The sequence below is a fragment of the Moschus berezovskii genome, chromosome 7 (genome assembly GCF_049115385.1).
Source record: "Moschus berezovskii isolate FMDL1 chromosome 7, NW_MosBer_1.0, whole genome shotgun sequence".
In the NCBI taxonomy this organism is placed as follows: Eukaryota; Metazoa; Chordata; class Mammalia; order Artiodactyla; family Moschidae; genus Moschus; species Moschus berezovskii.
This window is the reverse complement of record NC_142466.1, coordinates 117,635,527-117,654,171: the sequence shown is the minus strand read 5'-3', so window position 1 is coordinate 117,654,171 and position 18,645 is coordinate 117,635,527. Positions and strand designations below refer to the sequence as shown.

Here is an 18,645-nt window from a genome sequence, read left to right as displayed (position 1 = left end):
GGGACTTCCCTGGTAGTCAGTTCAGTGGTTAAGGCTTTGCCTGGTGTGGATTCAGTCCCTGGTCAGTGAACTAAGATCCCACATGCCTCCAGCCAAAAACCAAAACATGGAAAAAAAAAAAAAAACAGAATCAATATTGTAACACATTCAATAAAGTCTTTAAAAGGAAAAGAAGAATGTAACTAGCAGTAAGGGCCTACCTTCAGAACCTTGAATTTCTGTTAATAGTTTTATGTCTGTGTTCCATTCCCAAGCCCTGAGTTTCTCTCATCCCTCTGTTGGGCTTCTATCCTGTACCCTTTCTGTATCCTGAGGAGTCTGGCAAATGCGCATTTCCCTGCCTCCATCTTCAACTTGGTCTCTTCAGGACCAATAAGCCTTTCTTATGCACCTGTCTCTTTTCTACACGTGGCCCTTGCATCCCTCTTCTGAGGGGCTGGTTCTCCCCTCCCAATCTAGAAGCAAGGCCACTTACCCACCCCAGTCCTCCTTGACCCATGCCCTGGGACCAGGGTGTGTGCTGTTCCTCTGCCTGATAGCTTCTGTTTGCGACTCAGAGTCCTGTTGCTGCAGGAAATTTCCAACTACCAGAGAATCTAGATATGGGTGCTTCCTCCCTGCCACCTCCCCCAGACACGTTACCAACACACAGATCTACCTTAAACGACTCCTTCCTTACTAAGTTCTTGGAGAGCAGAGAACTGTTCTAATGATTCCCACAGTTCCTGGATTGTCAGGAGCCAATTGACCACGCCATTAAAACCAGAATTTCCATTAAAATCACCAAAAGTGCCAACTTCCAAATCTCAGATAATTTTTAAGTGTGTTCAGAGGCCTGCTCATTAATGACTCTGTTCTGACATGTTCCAGAACAAGCTGAAAGCAGTTTACTCTTGTTTTTGTTTGTTTGTTTGTTGTGTGTGCCAGCCTCCGGCTACAGCAGCTCAGAATACAAGCGCATAGTGGCCTGTGCCAGGTGAGCCCGTTTCCACCAGGGGGACAGTAGACCTCAGGGCTTCACTTCTGCCAGAGTATCCTCTCTCCAAAGCTTTTTGAATGCTAAAGATGTCCAGAAGATGTGAAATTGTTCACTTTTTTTTTAATGTGGAATATACCAGGTATTCTTAAACAGCTACTTACTCTACAGAACAGTTTTGTTTTACTCATGTACACTTTTCTCTCCCATTTTTGGCCTTCTTCTAATTCAAACACTATATTATTAATTTGCCTTCCAGAAAGGTAGATTATGATATATGAATATTAGGAAAAGAGCAAAGTATTCTCTCAGAAGCGGCTCCCAGTCTCTTACTTAGGAAAACCATGTTCGCCCAACAAAATCCCTGGTCATTAGCAGCCAGCCAGTGGTTCCCAAATCAGGTTGTACATTGAACTCATCTGGAGAGCTTTTAGAACTCTGCAGAACTCTTTCCAACCTCACCCCCTGCAGGGTCTTCTCATGGTAGCCAGGGCTAAGAACCTTGGATTACCCTTAGCAGACTAACTCCAAGGCCTGATTTGACCACTAGTTGCTACTAGTAACAATTTACCATAAATATAATGACTTGCAGGGGCTTCCCAGGTGGCTCAGAGGTAGAAGGAATGCACCTACCAATGCAGGAGACCACCTGCAATGTAGGAGAAGCAGGTTCCATTCCTGGGTCGGGAAGGTCCCCTGAAGGAGGAAATGGCAACTCACCCCAGTCTTCTTGCTTGGGAAATTCCATGCACAGAGGAGCCTGGCAGGCTGCAGTCCGTGGATCTCAAAGAGTTTGACACAGCTGAGCAACTGAGGGCACACACACGCACACACAGTGACTTAACTCAAATGTGTTATCATTCTGGAAGTCAGAAGTCCTCAAATCAAGGTGCTATTGTGGCCCTGTTCCTTCTGGAGGCTCCAGGGAGCCTCTTCCAGATTCTAGAGACACCTGCTTTCCTTGGCCTGAGCCTCCCTCCCTCCATCTTCAAAGCCAGAAGCACAGCATCTTTTAGTATCCCCCTCTGACTCAAATCCACCATCATATCTCTTTCTCTGATTCTCTTGCTTCTTTCCCTTATCAAGACCCCTGTGATCATATTGGACTCACCTGGATATTCAGGAGACTCTCCCTGGCTCAAGAGCCTTACCTTAATCACACTGCAAGTCCCCTTTGCTATTTAAGGTTTGGGGATTAAAAGGTGGACACCTCTGTGGGCCATTGTTTTGCTTACCAAGCCACCATCCTAACGTGTTTATGAAAACGTGCCTATATGCCTCGGTGATCACACAGAGTGACTCAGGCAGTGGAGGAGCCAGAACTAGAACACAGGCGTCTCCCTTCTTCTCTCTACCACCCCTTAAGGCCTCCTGTTCTGTTCTATCTTCTTAATTCTTCCTGTTCTCAACAACAGTGATTTCTATGGCTGGTATTTTGCTGTTTATACTTGTTATCACAGATGATGCAAAGCATTCAGAATGGGTAACTTAGAAATTCCATGCAGTTATGTCATAGATAGGAGAAGGCAATGGCAAGCCACTCCAGTACTTTTGCCTAGAAAATCCCATGGATGGAGGAGCCTGGTAGGCTGCAGTCTGTTGGGTCACTAAGGGTCAGACACGACTGAGTGACTTCACTTTCACTTTTCACTTTCACACATTGGAGAAGGAAATAGCAACCCACTCCACTGTTCTTGCCTGGAAAATCCCAGGGAAGGGGGAGCCCAGTGGGCTTCCGTCTATGGGGTCACACAGAGTCGGACACAACTGAAGTGACTTAGCAGCAGCAGCAGCATGTCATAGATTAGAGTTGAAAAGGATTTTAGGAACGATATAGTAACCCCTTATTTTAGTGGTAAAGAAACTGAGGCTCCAGGAGGTGAAGGAAGTTCTCACAGTTAGAGGTAGACCACGACGCCCAGTCCAGCTTCCAAATCACCTCCCTTCATGCTGCGGCATGAGAGACCGCCAGCCTTAAGGCACAGCACGCTGTTTCTCAATTGCTCGACCTCGTCTCCCAGCCTTGTCTGTGATCCCAGGCCAGTCCCTCTGCTCTCAGGGTCCCTCCGTCGGCTAGTGAAGTCCCGCCTTCCATCCTGGGCCAGGCTCTGCCCTCTGCTCTCCCTGCACACCTTCTTCATTCCCGAAGGTCCTGCTGAGGCCGCGCTTCCTCAGGCAGCTCCACTGCTGCCGTTCCTACCCTGGGTACCTCTCTTCTGGCAGACAGAGTGTGATCACTGTCTAAGTCCGTGGCTTGTGTTGCGGGGAGGTATGAGCAAACTTGTTCTGGGCAAAGCGAGAATCAGTGTGTGGGACCACAGGGAGGCACCCCGTGTGAGCACAGGAAGGGCTCTGTGGTAGGATAGCTAGGCTCTGAGGGCAGCTTCTGCCATGAAGGACTCAGGTAACTGTCAGCAAACCACCTCACTTCTCCAGGCCTCTTCTCTAAAGCAAGAACATTGGACTACCTGATCCCAAAGCGCTTTCCGGCATTTCCACAATGCTGCTATGCATAAAGGGGCTCGCATCAAAAACACATTAATTTTCATTCTAGTTGTTAATGTACAAAAGAAAGCAATAGAGATATGGTGTTCAGTATTCTATTCTTTGTTTTTTATTTATTTTAAATAAACTGGGGACAGAATGTTCCAAAAAAATCCCAGGTAAAACATGCTTTTGGCTTTATGATGCTGAAGTTGGGTTGGACAAATTCCAGATGTAACTGAGTAGTACTTATTCATGTGAGAAATTCTTTGCCTTCAAATGCACACTCTCCTGGTTTAAGAAAATGCCAGCACAGTTTCTATGTTGAGAGGGTCTCTTTCGTGTATTTAGCTTTTTACAACTTCTCTGTTGTATTCACAAGAAAAGAAAAAAGGATTTCATTTCTCTCCTTCTCTTGGAACAAAATGCCTTTGGGAAGGATTGCTGTCTTTGGCAGCAGGCAAAGGGCTTCTTGAAAGGAAGGTTTCTGTTCCATGGCTGAAACAGTCACCATGGCAACCAGTCATCAAGGCTCCAGCAACTTTTCATAGACACTCTCCACTCAGGAGGCCCTTTTCCGTCGTGTTAACAGAGTATTTGCATCTGTGAGCCAGAGTTCTCCACTTTTGGTGACACTCATTCATCCAATCACGGGGATGCTGGAGGCCAGATTTTCAGTTACACATTGCCTTATATTTTGTCCCAAATTATTAATTTGGTGAAGAATGGGGTTTAATTTTATCAGCCAGAAATTTTATACTATTTACATTTTTACGGCCAATATGATATCTCAAACTTCTAATAGGGTCTGCTTTACGCATACCAGATAAGATTGGGGAAAAGGGATTCCTTATCACCTCACTAATTTGAATAATAGCTTCCATTTCACTCATACTTATTTTGGGGGGTGAGATCAGTTCACCTTCCCGCTGTGAAGCTGTCTCCCCAGGCTCTTCCTTTAATCCTGACTCCTCTCCCAAGTTCTACTCTCAAATGTTCAGCTGTCTCTCCCACATCTTGAGGCAGGAATCTAAAACTCAACCTTTGCCGAACACGCTCCAATCCAGCCCCTACCCCACCAGCCTTCTCCGCTTTTAGCATGAACTCTGCTTAATTGTAGCAACAGGCCTCTCTGCCTCTCAAAACCGAAGTCTTGGCATTATAACTTCAAAGCACAAGTTTATACTTTTTCACAATTAATTTTACAAATAAGAAAATGCACTCCAGAAAGGGGAAGTATGTGTAGAAGTCTCCCAGCAGAACTGGGATGACACCCAAGTTCCCAATTCCCCGTTTCACTGTTCTTTCCTCTCACACCAGAGAAGCACAAACAAGATAACTCGAGTTGCCCATGTTACTCCCTCCACCTTTCTCCTCAGCTCCCCGCAAGCACAATTCCTAAACAAAGTGTAGTCCTTGAGACATTTTTGTTTAAATATAATATCTATTGTGAAAAGTTTAGAAAATATAGAAAAACATGGGAAAGAAAAGAGAGAATCTCCCATGACCTCGTCATCCAGAGGAAGTAGCTGCTAGCACTGAGTGTGCTCCTTCCAGTCTGTTTCTGAACATGCTGATGGAGTCTCTTGCCAATAGACAGTTAACTTTTTTCTTCCAATATGCTCTGCTAGAGAAAGACTTCGGATGAGAATCAATAGACTTACGAAGCCCTGAGGTGAACTAGTCATGAGACCTTGAACAAATACCTTACTGTCACCGGCAGTCTCGTCAACTAGCTAATGAAGAGGTGGGACTGACTAGCCTTTATAATTGTCTCCAACTCCGGAACGGTAGTCCACCGAGGTTACTGATCCAGCGAGGAAAGGGTTGGGATAGAGGACGCAGCTGCTGCTGCTGCTAAGTCACTTCAGTCGTGTCCGACTCTGTGTGACCCCATAGACGGAAGCCCACCAGGCTCCCCCGTCCCTGGGATTCTCCAGGCAAGAACACTGGAGTGGGTTGCCATTTCCTTCTCCAATGTGTGAAAGTGAAAAGTGAAGTCACTCAGTCGTGTCCGACCCTTAGCGACCCCACGGACTGCAGCCTACCAGGCTCCTCCATCCATGGGATTTTCTAGGCAAGAGTACTGGAGTGGCTTGCCATTGCCTTCTCCGAGAGGACGCAGAGATCTCTCTAAAATTCAGAGACTGTAACACATACATCATAAAGAACCATGTAACTGGAGACTCACACTAGACAGTGAGGCCCACCAAGGAGCAGGGCCTTTTCTTCAAGAGTCTTATCCAGTTACTTGTCTCATGCCCTCATCTCTACCTTATTTCAGCTACAAGCTCAGCAGTGAAGAGTCGTCATCTGGGTCCTCCCATGCCGTGATGGATATCTCTCTGCCTACTGGAGTCGGTGCGAACCCAGAAGACTTAAAAGCTGTAAATGTCTTCTCTTAACTATTGTTATGGATGCTTGCTTTTATTTACTGCATTATTTTACAAAGCTACTTCCATCCATTCTATGTCACTTTCTCACACTCTCCCAGAATACTCTTTTCAAACCGATAATCTACCTGAGTTTTTATTTTTCAAAGTGAAACAGGGGCAAGTATTACGCTTGCACGGACACAATAATGTGAGTGCATGTGATGACATGTTCAGGCTCTTTCAAGAGGAGGAGCTGTTCTTCGCTATCTTTCATAGTGGATTACATCCCCGTGACCTCACATTCCATCACTGGGTGAGTGCACCGAAACGGAAAGGTCGCAAAGTTAAATCTGAGCTTCTCTCTTTGTTCCCTTAGCTTGTGGAACAGGTGGATCAATTATTAACTGATTACGAAATCAAAGATGGGCACGTTATTCTGCAGCTGAACTCGGTAAGTTCCACCTCTCACCGTTTTTCATTTATTATTACTATTTAACAGCTGTTGCCTAAAATATTTTGAGTCTTTTGTCTCTCATGATTTTCTTAATCTTTGAATTTGTCAAACAGATTCCTTCCAATGAGTTCCTTTGTGTTCGATTCCGGATAATTGAACTTTTTGAAGTTGGGTTTCTGAGTCCTGCTACCTTCACAGTGTATGAGTACCACAGACCAGGTAATCAGCTCTACTCTAAAATTTCTTCCGAAGACTGCTTTGTATTTATTATGGAATTTGAAGAAAGGCGCTCGAGGCCTGCAGATTTTATATATTTCCTCTCTCGGGGCTCAGTCTTCACAAACACCCCCACTTGGACAAACAACCAGTGGGTGACACTGAAGGAATCGCTTCTCTGGCCCGCAGTCTCTTCGTGTTTGGAATGGGTCGACTGGATGAGACTGCGCCCACTTAAACTCTGCTGTTCCCATTGCATCTGTCCTTTTTAGAGAAGGCCGTTTACCCTACTCTTATTTTCAGTCTCCACAGAATCAGCTTCTCCTCCGTCTATATTGTCACCGCATTTTGCAGAGAGCTCTATTGTAGCACTCGTCCTGTTGCCTCGTTATTATTCCTTGGCGTGTCTTTGTGCATACCCCAGAATGTTTTCATCCGTCTGTCCCAAGTATCTAACCCAGTGTCAGGTACATAACGTGTATCAATAAATGTTGAATGAATGACCTCTGCATTTGATCGTTTAGCCACTTCTGATAACTCTCCACTTCCTGAGAACCCTTTGGTTTACAAGGCAGACAACTTCACTTTGGACAGTTCTACTTGTAACAAAACTCTTAAAGTGAACCAAAACTCTGAGACCCATTCAATCTAGTTTTACTTCTGAAATCATAGATTATGATACTTAGCCTCTCCTTGAAAAAGAACTATACACACACACACACCCACCCATATGTGTGTGTTTCTTTTCTCCTGCTGAACAATAGAAAAAAAAACCAATGCTTTTCTTCTCTAGCCTAAACAATTACCAATTGTAATTCTTTCAATAGACTCTCATGTAACATAATTTATTTCTTCTCATTCATTGAAACACCAAATACTTTCATTCTCAGAAATGAATATGGAAGAGTAAGATTTCAAGCACAGAGAGGGAGAATATTTTGAGTGCAAAGGGGCCTGTGTTAGGACAGGCAGTTCATAATTTAACTTTCCTTGGCCTCAGCTACAGAAAGAGGGTTTGGACAGGGCAATCAAGGAGCCATGGGCGAAATTCACTGATGGGTAAATTGCGTCCTCGCCAAGCCAACTCTTCTAACTGCACTTTCATTGCCACAGATAAACAGTGTACCATGTTTTATAGCACATCCCACACCAAACTTCAGAAAGTCTGTGAAGGAGCAACATGCAAATGTATCGAAGGTAAACTTCATTTAATGTGTTCAGGCTGTATACTTGTTTAAAGCAACCACTCATGATCTTGGGCTAATCTGGGAGAAGCTGTTTGACAAACTGTCATTTCTCAGAAGTAGAAATGTAATCTCATCTGATGGAAAGTGCATTCCTTGAGTACTGTAAGTCTACATCTCGACAGCTCCAGAACAACCCGATACTTCCTCCCGTCTGGAGAAACACCATCAGAGATGGTTGTTGGATATCGGGAAGGTAGCATGATGTGAAATTCTTACCTTTTAACTGGTCTTTTTAGTGCAGCAGGACCATTGCTTTAGAGAACAGAGGCTCTGGAACGAGTCACTATCTCCTCTTTCCTTCCCCTAGTCCTTCCCAGTTAGAGACGTTCTCCACTCAATCTTGCCAATCAAGGCAGCGTTATTGGCCAAAGAAAAGCCCCAGAACTCAACAATAATCAGCTGCAGACTCCATGCGGGTCTGAGCTGATTTTGGTTTTCTTTTGTTTTTCAAAATCCTTAAAATCTACACATTTCTTAGGTACTTGTTTCTCCCTCTCACAGCGTAAATCGGTCATCAGTCTGGTTCCTTCGAGAGATTTTCGATTCCACTCAAAGTGGGAAAGTGTCCTCCCCTCTTCAGTGAAGCGCGTGTGCTTCTGAAGAGCTGAGTGTGCAGTGACTACCCACGCTAAGCCCCGTGCTCAAGATTTTGTTTTTTGTTGGTTTTGTTTTTGCTTTGCATACTGTTTCACTTTATGGAAGAGGGGAAAGGGGGGACAGGTCTTAGGAATCTGATATTTGTAAGATTATATTGGATGGTCTCAGGGCAGATGAGAAAATCCCGTGTTTACTCCCAGGGGCGTCTGTTCCTTACGTTAGCCTAACTTGTGCGATCTTTCACAAAATCCAGCTGACTGCGGGCAAATGCAGGCAGAAGTGGATCTGACAATCCCTGCAGCTACTAGAAAAGAAACAGCGTGTAAGCCAGAGATTGCATATGGTAAGTTGGGAAGTTTAATATATAGCTCCATTAAACATGGTCAGTTAGGAAGATCTGCAACTTTACATGTGATTATGTAGCTGCAACATTCCTGTGCTCCCTTGAAGGAAAATGTCATAAATTTTCAGTATTAACATGCAAAGTTATTTATCCTTCAGCAACGAAATATGATTTTCATTAGAAATGATGGAAGCAAGGTGCACATACAGCCCAAACACTTTATTCCACCAGACCCCATTGAATTAAAAGTGCTAAAACATAGTCAAAGAGCATTTGAGAAGCCACAGAGGTATATGATTTCACTCCTGCATTCTTCCGGCTGATCGAGCAGAGAAACAAAGACGGTTTGGGGGTCTGAGTATTTTCCAAAATCCCTCCAAAGACAAGGGAAAAGTGTCAGTACTAAATAATTTTTAATATATCACAATTGCAATCCCCATGTGAGACTCTCTCCATCTCAAAAGAAGCATCTCCTTCTTGTCCAGATCTCAGAGCTAAATCAAATGCCCAAGTAGAATTGCAGACACAAGTTCCTCATAGAATTAGATCCTTTATTTTCTATCTATAGCTTCCAATGTTTACTTCCGTCTTCTTTAAGAAAAAGAGAATGAACAGATAGTACACGATTTCAAGTTTTTCTTGACAACTGGTAGGAGGGTTTTTATAAACAAATAAGCCCAGTGCTGTTCATGGAGCCTTTTCTGTTTACCAATTGTTCTCATATACGGTCTCTCACTGGTGTCCCTTGAGCCTCCTTGGAGGTAACAGTGAAGAAACTGAGGCTCCGAGAGACTCAATAACGAGCTCAAAGTCATTCAGAAAATAAGTAATAGAACCAGGATACATTCTGGTCTCCAGTATTATTTCCAGTAGATAACACTGAATTCTATTAATGGAAATAACAGCCATGAGAATGAATCTTGTGTGGCTCATGATCTTTCTTTCCTTCAAATTCATCTTGAGTTTTTAAAAAATGCTAAAAAGTTGCCTAACTCATCCAAGATCCACTGCAACTTTTAAAATATACTGAGACTTGAAGAGAATTCTATATTGTTTTAACAATTTTCCCCTAAAATTTAGATCCAAATTATTTCTTTCTACCATAATAGAACAATTTTAACTCTTAAATATGTATATAAAAAAATCTGTTTTAACACAGAGAGTACATGCAATCAGGATTTAGTTTGCCACATTCAAGAAAAGGCTTAGCAGGCGTTTTTGGAGCTACAAGTTAATGATGGAATCACAGAATAGAAACAAAATTAAACTATTTCTTCACTCCGCCTATGCCTACAGTAGGCTCATTGCCCATATCTACTATAAATAATTAAGAATCTGAAATTTAGGACATTGTTTAGGCCACTAATTTACACACAACCTTTGGTTCTGCCACAGTGAGTTTGTTCACTGAGCTCTATGTCTTGCTAGCTAGCTAGGATCTCAAAAATGAACAAAAAATTTTAGGTCATTCACTTTAACCCCAAAGAAAGCAAGAACAAGAGGATTTTTTCTCAGGTCACAAAGAAGAGACAGGTCTCTTTAAGCTGGTCATTTCAGAAGCGAAATCAAACACACCATAGATTAAAAATTGATGCCTGAATGAAGGAAAGACATGATTGAGAATGTCTCATATCAAAAAGCTGCCAATCCAAGCAAAGATGAGTTGGAAAACAGAGTCCTATCAAAAACCAAAGATCCAAACCAATAAAAGTCATCGAGGAATGGAGTTGAGGGAACACGGAGATCCCTACGACAGGTCAGAATGATAGATACAGGACCCCTCTGTGGGGATGCAGAGAAGGAAGTGCCTTTTCATCTTAAAAGATCAGAATCTGAACTTTACATCTAAGGCTTATTTTGTTTTGTGTGCTTTTTTAAATTTAACATTGCTCTTACCCTAATCATCTTGTTCTGTAACAGTGGGCAGAGTGATTCTGTGACTCTAAGCAGAGTGATTCCTTAGAGTCACGGCCAGTAGAATCTCGCTGGGAGTGCTGGGAAGCCTTCTTGGAAGAAATGAGATTTACCCAGGGTGCCCATAAGAGCTTGCCACACATCATTTTTTGTTTGTTTGACAGACTCTGGCTTCTATTGGACATAGCATTAGTGGTAATAAGCATAAATTATTGTGTCTGTGCTTTTTTTTTTACCAGCTTATAAAGTTGAGATCATAGCTGTCACTGAAGAAAATGCCTTTGTTAAGTACACTGCAACACTCCTGGATATCTACAAAGCTGGTAAGAATTCCTTCATGAGTTCTTTCATTCAACAAATATTCAGTCCTTGCTACATGGCCAGCATTATATTAGACACGAAGGATATAACTTGAATAACACAGCCAGAGTTCCTGCCTTCATAAAGTTTATATTCTATTCGAGGAGACACATTTTTTTTAAAAAGGAAATAGACAAAATAAAGTGTAAGTACTATATCTGAAATAGACATGGAGTTAATAAGGGAAATACCTTCAGAGTGATAACAGAGGGCATCTTTTAGGAACTGCTGTTGAGAGTTAGCCATTCTCAAAGGCGCGTGTAGAGTGACTCAGATGGGCGGGAGCTGGGCCGCACTGGGGTTTATCAGGCAAGGTGAGCAATTTGGATTTTATTCTAGAAGTTCAAAGGGTAGCTAATAAATGGTTTTAGGTGGGCAAGAAACATTTTCTGACTTATGATTTAAAAAATCATTCTGGGTTCAATTGAAGGGAGCAAGAGCTGAAAGAGGGAAGCCAGTTAGGAGCATCTACGAACGGCAGAGCCGCGGCTCAGAGGCCGTGCGAGTTTTGAGAGGCCAAATGAGCTTTAGTGACCAATACACAAAATGGATTCATATGTAAATAGCACATAAAACAGCACTTTAACATATGTTCCCTTTTATTCATAAGTAAGATAACTACAAATATTATAAAATTGCTTGTCAAATGACGTAAATGGTAAAAACAAATGATCCATTAAATCATATTTAATTCCAAATAAATTTTTGTTGGTTTGTTTTATTTAGAAATGGTCAGCATTATTTTGTTTGACTCACTGTAGGGGGCCTCTGTTTGAGCTTTGCTTTGACAACAAGGAACCACATCAAATTTTTCCAGTTATGTCTTTATTGAATTGATAGTCATTACATGACATCTAGCCTCAAAAATGGAGAAGGCACTGGCGACCCACTCCAATGTTCTTGCCTGGAAAATCCCATGGACGGAGGAGCCTGGTAGGCTGCAGTCCATGGAGTCACTAAGAGTTGGACACGACTGAGCGACTTCACTTTCAGTTTTCACTTTCATGCATTGGAGAAGGAAATGGCAACCCACTCAAGTATTCTTGCCTGGAGAATCCCAGGGGAGGGGGAGCCTGGTGGGCTGCCGTCTATGGGGTCACACAGAGTCAGACACGACTGAAGCGACTTAGCAGCAGCAGCAGCAGCAGCAGCCTCAAAAAGTAATTTATCCTAATAGCAACAGTATTGTGCAAAGTACGGAACCGTTTCTCAGTTTCCGCTAAACTAGCAGTAATTACATTCAAGTATTTCTCGTCTTTATGATACCATCTAACATTTCCATGTATTTAATATATATCTATTATCAGCTAAATTATAAAAAGAATTTCTTGAAATGTCATGTTTAATTTTCCTAATTTTCTTAATTTTTATTCCCCTTCAACCCTCAGAGGTTTACAAACATAACTGACAAAATTTCAGAATTCACATTTTAAAAATCTTAAAAGTTCATCTACTTTTCTTTTGTCACTAAAAACAAAAACACTTTCAGTTAGCTTTTCTGTTGATATTTTGTTTTATATCAAATGGCATCCCATTCTTCACTTTGTAACAACTCTTGCTTCATTTTCGTATTTCCTTTACTTATTTTTATATGATCAGTTTTACCATTTATTCATTAATCTTTCAGCTTATTAAGGCTGAAATATTGTTTCTTGAATACCTAAAGATAATATAGACATAATTGATAGAATATCATACACAAATCACTAAAAAATACATATATGTGTGTGTATATATATATACTTTCTAAGTGTTTACTGCTGTGTCTGTGAAAGTGAGCCCACCAGATGATGTGATTTATAAGCTGCCTTTGCAGTCTTAGCACTGTTGGCTGCCTTTTGAAATGCCAATATTTTTCCAATTTTTATTATTGCAGTTTTTTAAGTCCCCACACTATTTCTTTATTCTATCTAGTGTGTATTAGGTATATGGTCATAAACATCAAATTTATGAAAACAATATTTAAAGTGATTCTTGTTTGCCTTGTGTCTCTGATTGCATTATCTGGAGACACTTGACTCAGAAGTGCCAAACTGAAACAGCTGTAAATTTCAGGATTTTTACTAAAGCCCCAGATTTTTCCCTGATATTACATTTGTTCCAGTAAGGTGTTCTTATAAATATTTCTCATTGACCCCTTTTTTCTCAGTTTGATATGTTGTCCTTCCTGTACCTTGAGTTCAACAAAACCCATGAAGTCATCTTCAGTCTCTAATTTTTCATTTCAGGTTATTTAAAACATGCTTTATATTAGTTGATTTTCTAGAAAATAATTGAAATTTTATTACCTTGTTTATATTTCTCAAAAGCTGTGTTCTCATTTCAGTAGGTATAAAGTTTTGCTGTAAGTAGGACCATAAATCTAAGTTGTGGCACTTTGTTTACACTTTTTTTTTCTTTTTTTTTTTTTGTAAATCAACTATACTTTATTTTTTTTAAAATCAAATAATCCAATTTTTATTTATTTATTTATTTTTTCAAGTTGAACAGACTAAATTTCTTTAAACAAACTTACTTATACTCCAGAGTCCTTTAAAAACTTAATAGCATTTATACATTGAAGGTATTTGATTTTCTTGTAACTAGCACTTCAGATGCAATAAGCATTTGAAGCAACAAGCATTTGACCCAACAAGTAAAACTTTCTACAGTTCATAACTTTTATAAATAAAATAAATTAAATGTACAGTGAATAAGTTCTCTGAAATATTTCAATATTTCTGAAGGTTTAGTAACATCGTAAAATACATTTCAACTAAAATTCACAAATCTAAAAACCTGTTAGGCATTTTTAGGCATTTTAAGTTGGAAACGAAGACCAATGTTACATTGTAATATGCCAATTACAAATAGTACTTCAAATAGCAAATACTACAGTTTGTCCCAAACTTTAAAAACTATTCATGAACTCAACACTGAACTATTGATGGCTATGAGAATTGTTTCCTAGCCTTTTTGAAAATTTCAACCCACTTTTTTTTTCTTTTGAAATGCTATCAAGTATTTCAAATCTGAAAATGTTTATTTTTAACCATATACTAGAGTTTAAAATTCTAGTAATACTTTCCAAATTTTTCTTTGCTTGATCAACACTGACATTTTTTTCTGACTTTTATTATTTCAAATGTTTCACTGTGTGAAGTTGATTTGTGATGTTGTCTGGTTGATGATCACAAGTGTTCTTTATTTGTAACATGATTGCATTTTGACAAAATAGGTAAGCACTCTTAGCACTTTGATCTTTTCACAACCCAATTTTCAAGCACTTTTGGATCCAACATATATATCATAAGCAATAAGACATTCCTATTTTTACTGAAATAATCAAGTGCTTTTCATTCTAGAAATACAAATTACTTATTTTGTATCAATTATTGCCTAGTGTCAAAAGATATTCCAGACTGTTCTGAACTTTGTGCAGAATCAGATGATTCCCAAGCTGTAGTTCTTTCGGAGAAGGCAATGGCACCCCACTCCAGTACTCTTGCCTGGAAAATCCCATGGATGGAGGAGCCTGGTAGGCTGCAGTCCATGGGGTCGCACAGAGTCGGACACGACTGAAGTGACTTAGTAGCAGCAGCAGTTCTTTATTGCTTCTTCTCTGTTCTGTCAGTTCAGAAGGCTCACGTTTATGACATTTAGAAGGAAATGTTAAGAAAGTTTTGCATAGTTTGTTATCTCTTCATTCTGGCTCTTCATATATAGGTTTTTAGTTTATGTAAAATATCAAAACACCACATATTTACCACTTATACAAGAAGTGCTGCTAAAAATAAGCCAAAATAAAAAACTAAAACTGTTCAGAATCAAGGCCAACTGTGTAGTTCAAGGATAATGATGTTGTTACCCTGTGACTGGTGTTTCTCCTAAAATACAGGAGAGGATATAAATGAAAAAAAAGATGAGTGATTGCTGAAACCGAGGTTAATTATTCTCCCTTCTGAATATGCTTGACATTTTCCATAACAAAAGATTTTTAAAAATAATAAGACCCCCCGCAGTAACGCTGCTCACCGGGACAGGGGCTGACTTGGCAAATAGTGCTGGGAAGGTTGTTGGAATGTTGCTACAATGGGAACTCACGTATGAATGGTCGCCAGCAGAGCCTGAGAACGGCAGCTTGAACTCACGTGGGTTCACTGTAATTTATTTCACTAATTGAAGTTTACCACTCGTGCAGTTACTATTATGTGCTATTTAGCAACAGTTTCAGAGGCTTTTCAGGATCTAATCAGGATGACTCAGCCAGAGTTTAAAAACTGGATACCAGTCCTGAATATATAGCAATGAATGCCCTGTCCTGGCCTCAAGAAGTTTGCAGCCTAGCAGAGGAGTCAGGCATGTGGAGGCAAACGTTATGATAGAAATTCAAGTGTAATGGGAATAAGGAGAAAGCATATACTGAGGACAACGAGCATCAGGGAATATTTACTGAATACTGGGAGGACTGAAGCTGTGTTTAAAGATGGCTGAAAGAAAGTGAAAATCTCTGTCGTGTCTGACTCTTTGCGACCCCATGGAATAGTTCATGGGATTCTCCAGGCCAGGATACTGGAGTGTGCAGCCGTTCCCTTCTCCAGGGGATCTTCTCAAGCCAGGGATCGAACCCAGGTCTACCACATTGCAGGCGGATTCTTTACCAGCTGAGCCACCAGGGAAGCCCCTCAACTCTGGAAAGGTTCTGTTAATTCCTGGTTCTAATGAAAAGCACTTAAATCGTGCTTACTGGGTTCCAAGCACTTTTCCTGTTTTAGCCCATTTAACCTCACAGCAGTTCTGTGGATGGGTTTTACTGTGATGCCCATTTTGGGGATGAAGGATCTGGGCTTCATTCGTTCAGGTACACAGCTAGGAAGTGGCAGAGCTGGGGTTTAGCCTGGGGAGCCTGATCCCAGAGTCTGAGGCCTTATCCACAGGGACAGTGCCAATAGCCATTAGCCTGTCGATAGAAATTTACACTGAATACTAAATAGCCATCAGGAACTGGAATGCTCAAAAGAGTCGAAAACTGTGACATGTGATAACCTTGCTGTGTGTCTCTCAGGAGAAGCTGCTGCTGAGAGAGACTCTGAAATCACCTTCATTAAAAAGACAACCTGCTCCAACGCCAACCTGGAAAAAAGGAAACAGTACTTAATTATGGGTAAAGAGGCCCTGCAGATAAAACACAATTTCCGTTTCAAGTAAGTCGCCAGTATTTTGGAGTCTCTCATCTTCCATCCAAAACTGAGTGCAATTTATTCTTAAACCCACTACCTGTTTCTTTTGTGCCCTGCTGTTAACCAACAAACCATTAGGAGCATAAATGAAATAATGTGAGCTTAAAACAGAGAACTCCTCAAAACCACCAGGGTAGCCGAGGTCTCCCTGAGGACAAACCCACTGAGTGCCCAGGTCTGACTGATCTGGCCTCACTCATCGGCTCCCCCTTAACCGCGCCTGCTCTCTGTCCTCAGACTGTTCTGTTTGTAAGGAGGACAGTGTTTGGATACATGTTTTATTATGTCTTTCTAAAAATAGACATTGAAACAGATGCTGTCCCTGCCTTTAACCATGGGAGCCCCGAGCAGCTCATGGTCTCCAGGGTTTGTGGACCTTCCCAGGGAGAGGCCAGTTCAGAGGAGTTTGGCCAACAGTGTGACCCCTGGGCACCTGAGCAGCTTGGCTCAATTGAATTCAGCTCTTCTCTGTCTGTGGCCACCATCACAAGTGATTCATTTGCATTATTCCTTGGCAGGTATGTCTACCCGTTAGATTCCTCGACCTGGATTGAATATTGGCCTACAGACTCCAGGTGTCCGTCATGCCAAAGATTTTTAGCGAACCTAGATAAGTTTACTGAAGACATCTTTTTAAATGGTTGTGAGAACGCCTAAAGGTCAGCTACTTCCAGTTTGCACTATGGCCTCCTGTTGTTGAAGTTTCTTCTTTTTTTCCAACATTCACAGCTGGTCTTATTTGGAAAGTTCACTCTACTTAGAATGGGGGACACTTCCTTTTATTAGAGAACAGTTTAAGAGCAGTAACTCTCCGAAACAGCATGTCCTTCGGGGGGCCTGGAGACAGACACTCATTCCAAGGTTACTGGACACCAGAAGCAATAAATTGGAACCCTCCTGAAACCTACTGCTCAGGAATGCTTGCCAAGGACAAAGAATAGCCCAATTGAAATGTAGTATCTTACAAAAACATGGCCTTTGCTTGAAAGAAAATACCACGGAACAGAAAACCGATCATTAAAGCCTGAGTTTGCTTTCAAAATGTGCAAAAAAGCGTGTTATTTTATGCTAGGTCAGCTGCAACCTCACAAAGACAGGCAAGGTGAGAACGGTGGAGAAAGCCGCCCCTCAAAGCCCTCAGCAACCTGAGAAGGTCGGAGCCTTGTCCTTGCCACCTCCCTTCCTGTTGCCCTCTCTGTACCCCCATGCAGATCCTCTACTCCCCTCCCCGCCCTCCCAGCTCCGACTCATTTCCCCTGGAACTTGTTCTCCTGGAAGGCGGGCCCCAGGGCAGCCACCTGGTGAAGAGAAACCTGTGGAAATCCAGGCACCTTTGCTCTTGCTCTAACCAGGTCTCTGAGCCTCCCTTCAGGATTTATCAATGAGCAGGCTCGTTTGTAAGTGACATTCTGCAGCACTTTAGATCTTATGGAAGAGTTCTCATATTTATTCCCATTTAATGTCTCCAGAATCTCATGGAGTACAAGAATTATTATTACCCCCACTCCAAGGAGACTTGGAGGCCGAGAACACAGAGGGCTTTGAGGATGAGGAATTTGAAGCGCAGAAAAGGAAGCGATTCGCCCAGCCTAGTAAGGGACAGAGTGGGAGACCAAACCCCAAGGCTTGCTCACAGTCCGAACACCTCCCTCCTCCACCTCACTGCCCCATCCCATCGCTTGTCAGGTTTAATTTCCTAAGACCAAGGCAGGAAGCAGGTGGAGTGTCTTCCTTAGCTACAGTTTAACCAGCCCCGCTGAAATGCCACAAAGAAACACAAACCCTGGATGAAACGGCCACAGTGACTGACATGCGTCCCTGTTTGAGAAACCTGCGCCGACCAGCTACCCTCGGGGAGCTACACAAGGCCCTGCACTGTGCCTCGCAAGTTAAACTAAGATTTTCCAGCTTCAGGGAACTAAGGATTTATTTTCGTTAATGTCAGAACTCACGTTGAAGGCACTCCCTTGGCAAAAACAACCCTTGTGTCCAATATGCCCCAACCCGCTGCCAACGAGGGGTGAGGGGCCCCCCAGAGCAGGTCTGCGGCGCCTCCAGTCACCTTCTTGCTGCAGGCCGGGCGGGCAGGACCTCTGCAGTCACCCCGCTCCCAGAGGCCCCAGCAGCTTAGCCTTCTCCTTGAGTGCTGTTTCAAGTAGGTCGGCCACAGCGGCCTAATTAACTCGCAGTGCAACTGAACTTCCCAACTTCAAAGTAGACCTTTGTAAGTGAGCCTGGCTGCACTGAAAAACCCACCAGCCCCTCTTCAGCAAACTCCTAAGGACTTAAACATACTCCTTAGCGAGGCTTTTGTGACCCTGCTCACAGCTGGGCCCCTCCTCAAGCCTGTCTTCCTCTTCTAAGGCACTTGCGATTATTCGCGGGCTCCTGTGTCATTGTTTCGTGCACAGCCTCCTGGCTTCACTCTTAGCTCCCCGTGGGCAAAGTCTGGGTCCACCA

At 42.2% G+C, this 18,645-nt stretch overlaps 1 protein-coding gene across 1 annotated transcript in view; it reads left to right on the top strand.

The window, feature by feature from the left end:
- The window catches only part of C5 (complement C5), a 95,130-nt gene extending 77,903 nt beyond the window's left edge, over positions 1 to 17,227 (top strand). Inside the window, exons 33-41 of the mRNA XM_055427781.2 lie at positions 928 to 976; positions 5,745 to 5,847; positions 6,212 to 6,286; positions 6,403 to 6,508; positions 7,619 to 7,702; positions 8,603 to 8,692; positions 10,846 to 10,929; positions 16,011 to 16,149; positions 16,704 to 17,227. Coding sequence (XP_055283756.2) covers positions 928 to 976; positions 5,745 to 5,847; positions 6,212 to 6,286; positions 6,403 to 6,508; positions 7,619 to 7,702; positions 8,603 to 8,692; positions 10,846 to 10,929; positions 16,011 to 16,149; positions 16,704 to 16,842 — 869 coding nt within the window. The 3' untranslated portion in view covers positions 16,843 to 17,227. The remainder of the gene's footprint in view (positions 1 to 927; positions 977 to 5,744; positions 5,848 to 6,211; positions 6,287 to 6,402; positions 6,509 to 7,618; positions 7,703 to 8,602; positions 8,693 to 10,845; positions 10,930 to 16,010; positions 16,150 to 16,703) is intronic.
- Positions 17,228 to 18,645: the final 1,418 nt, after the last annotated feature.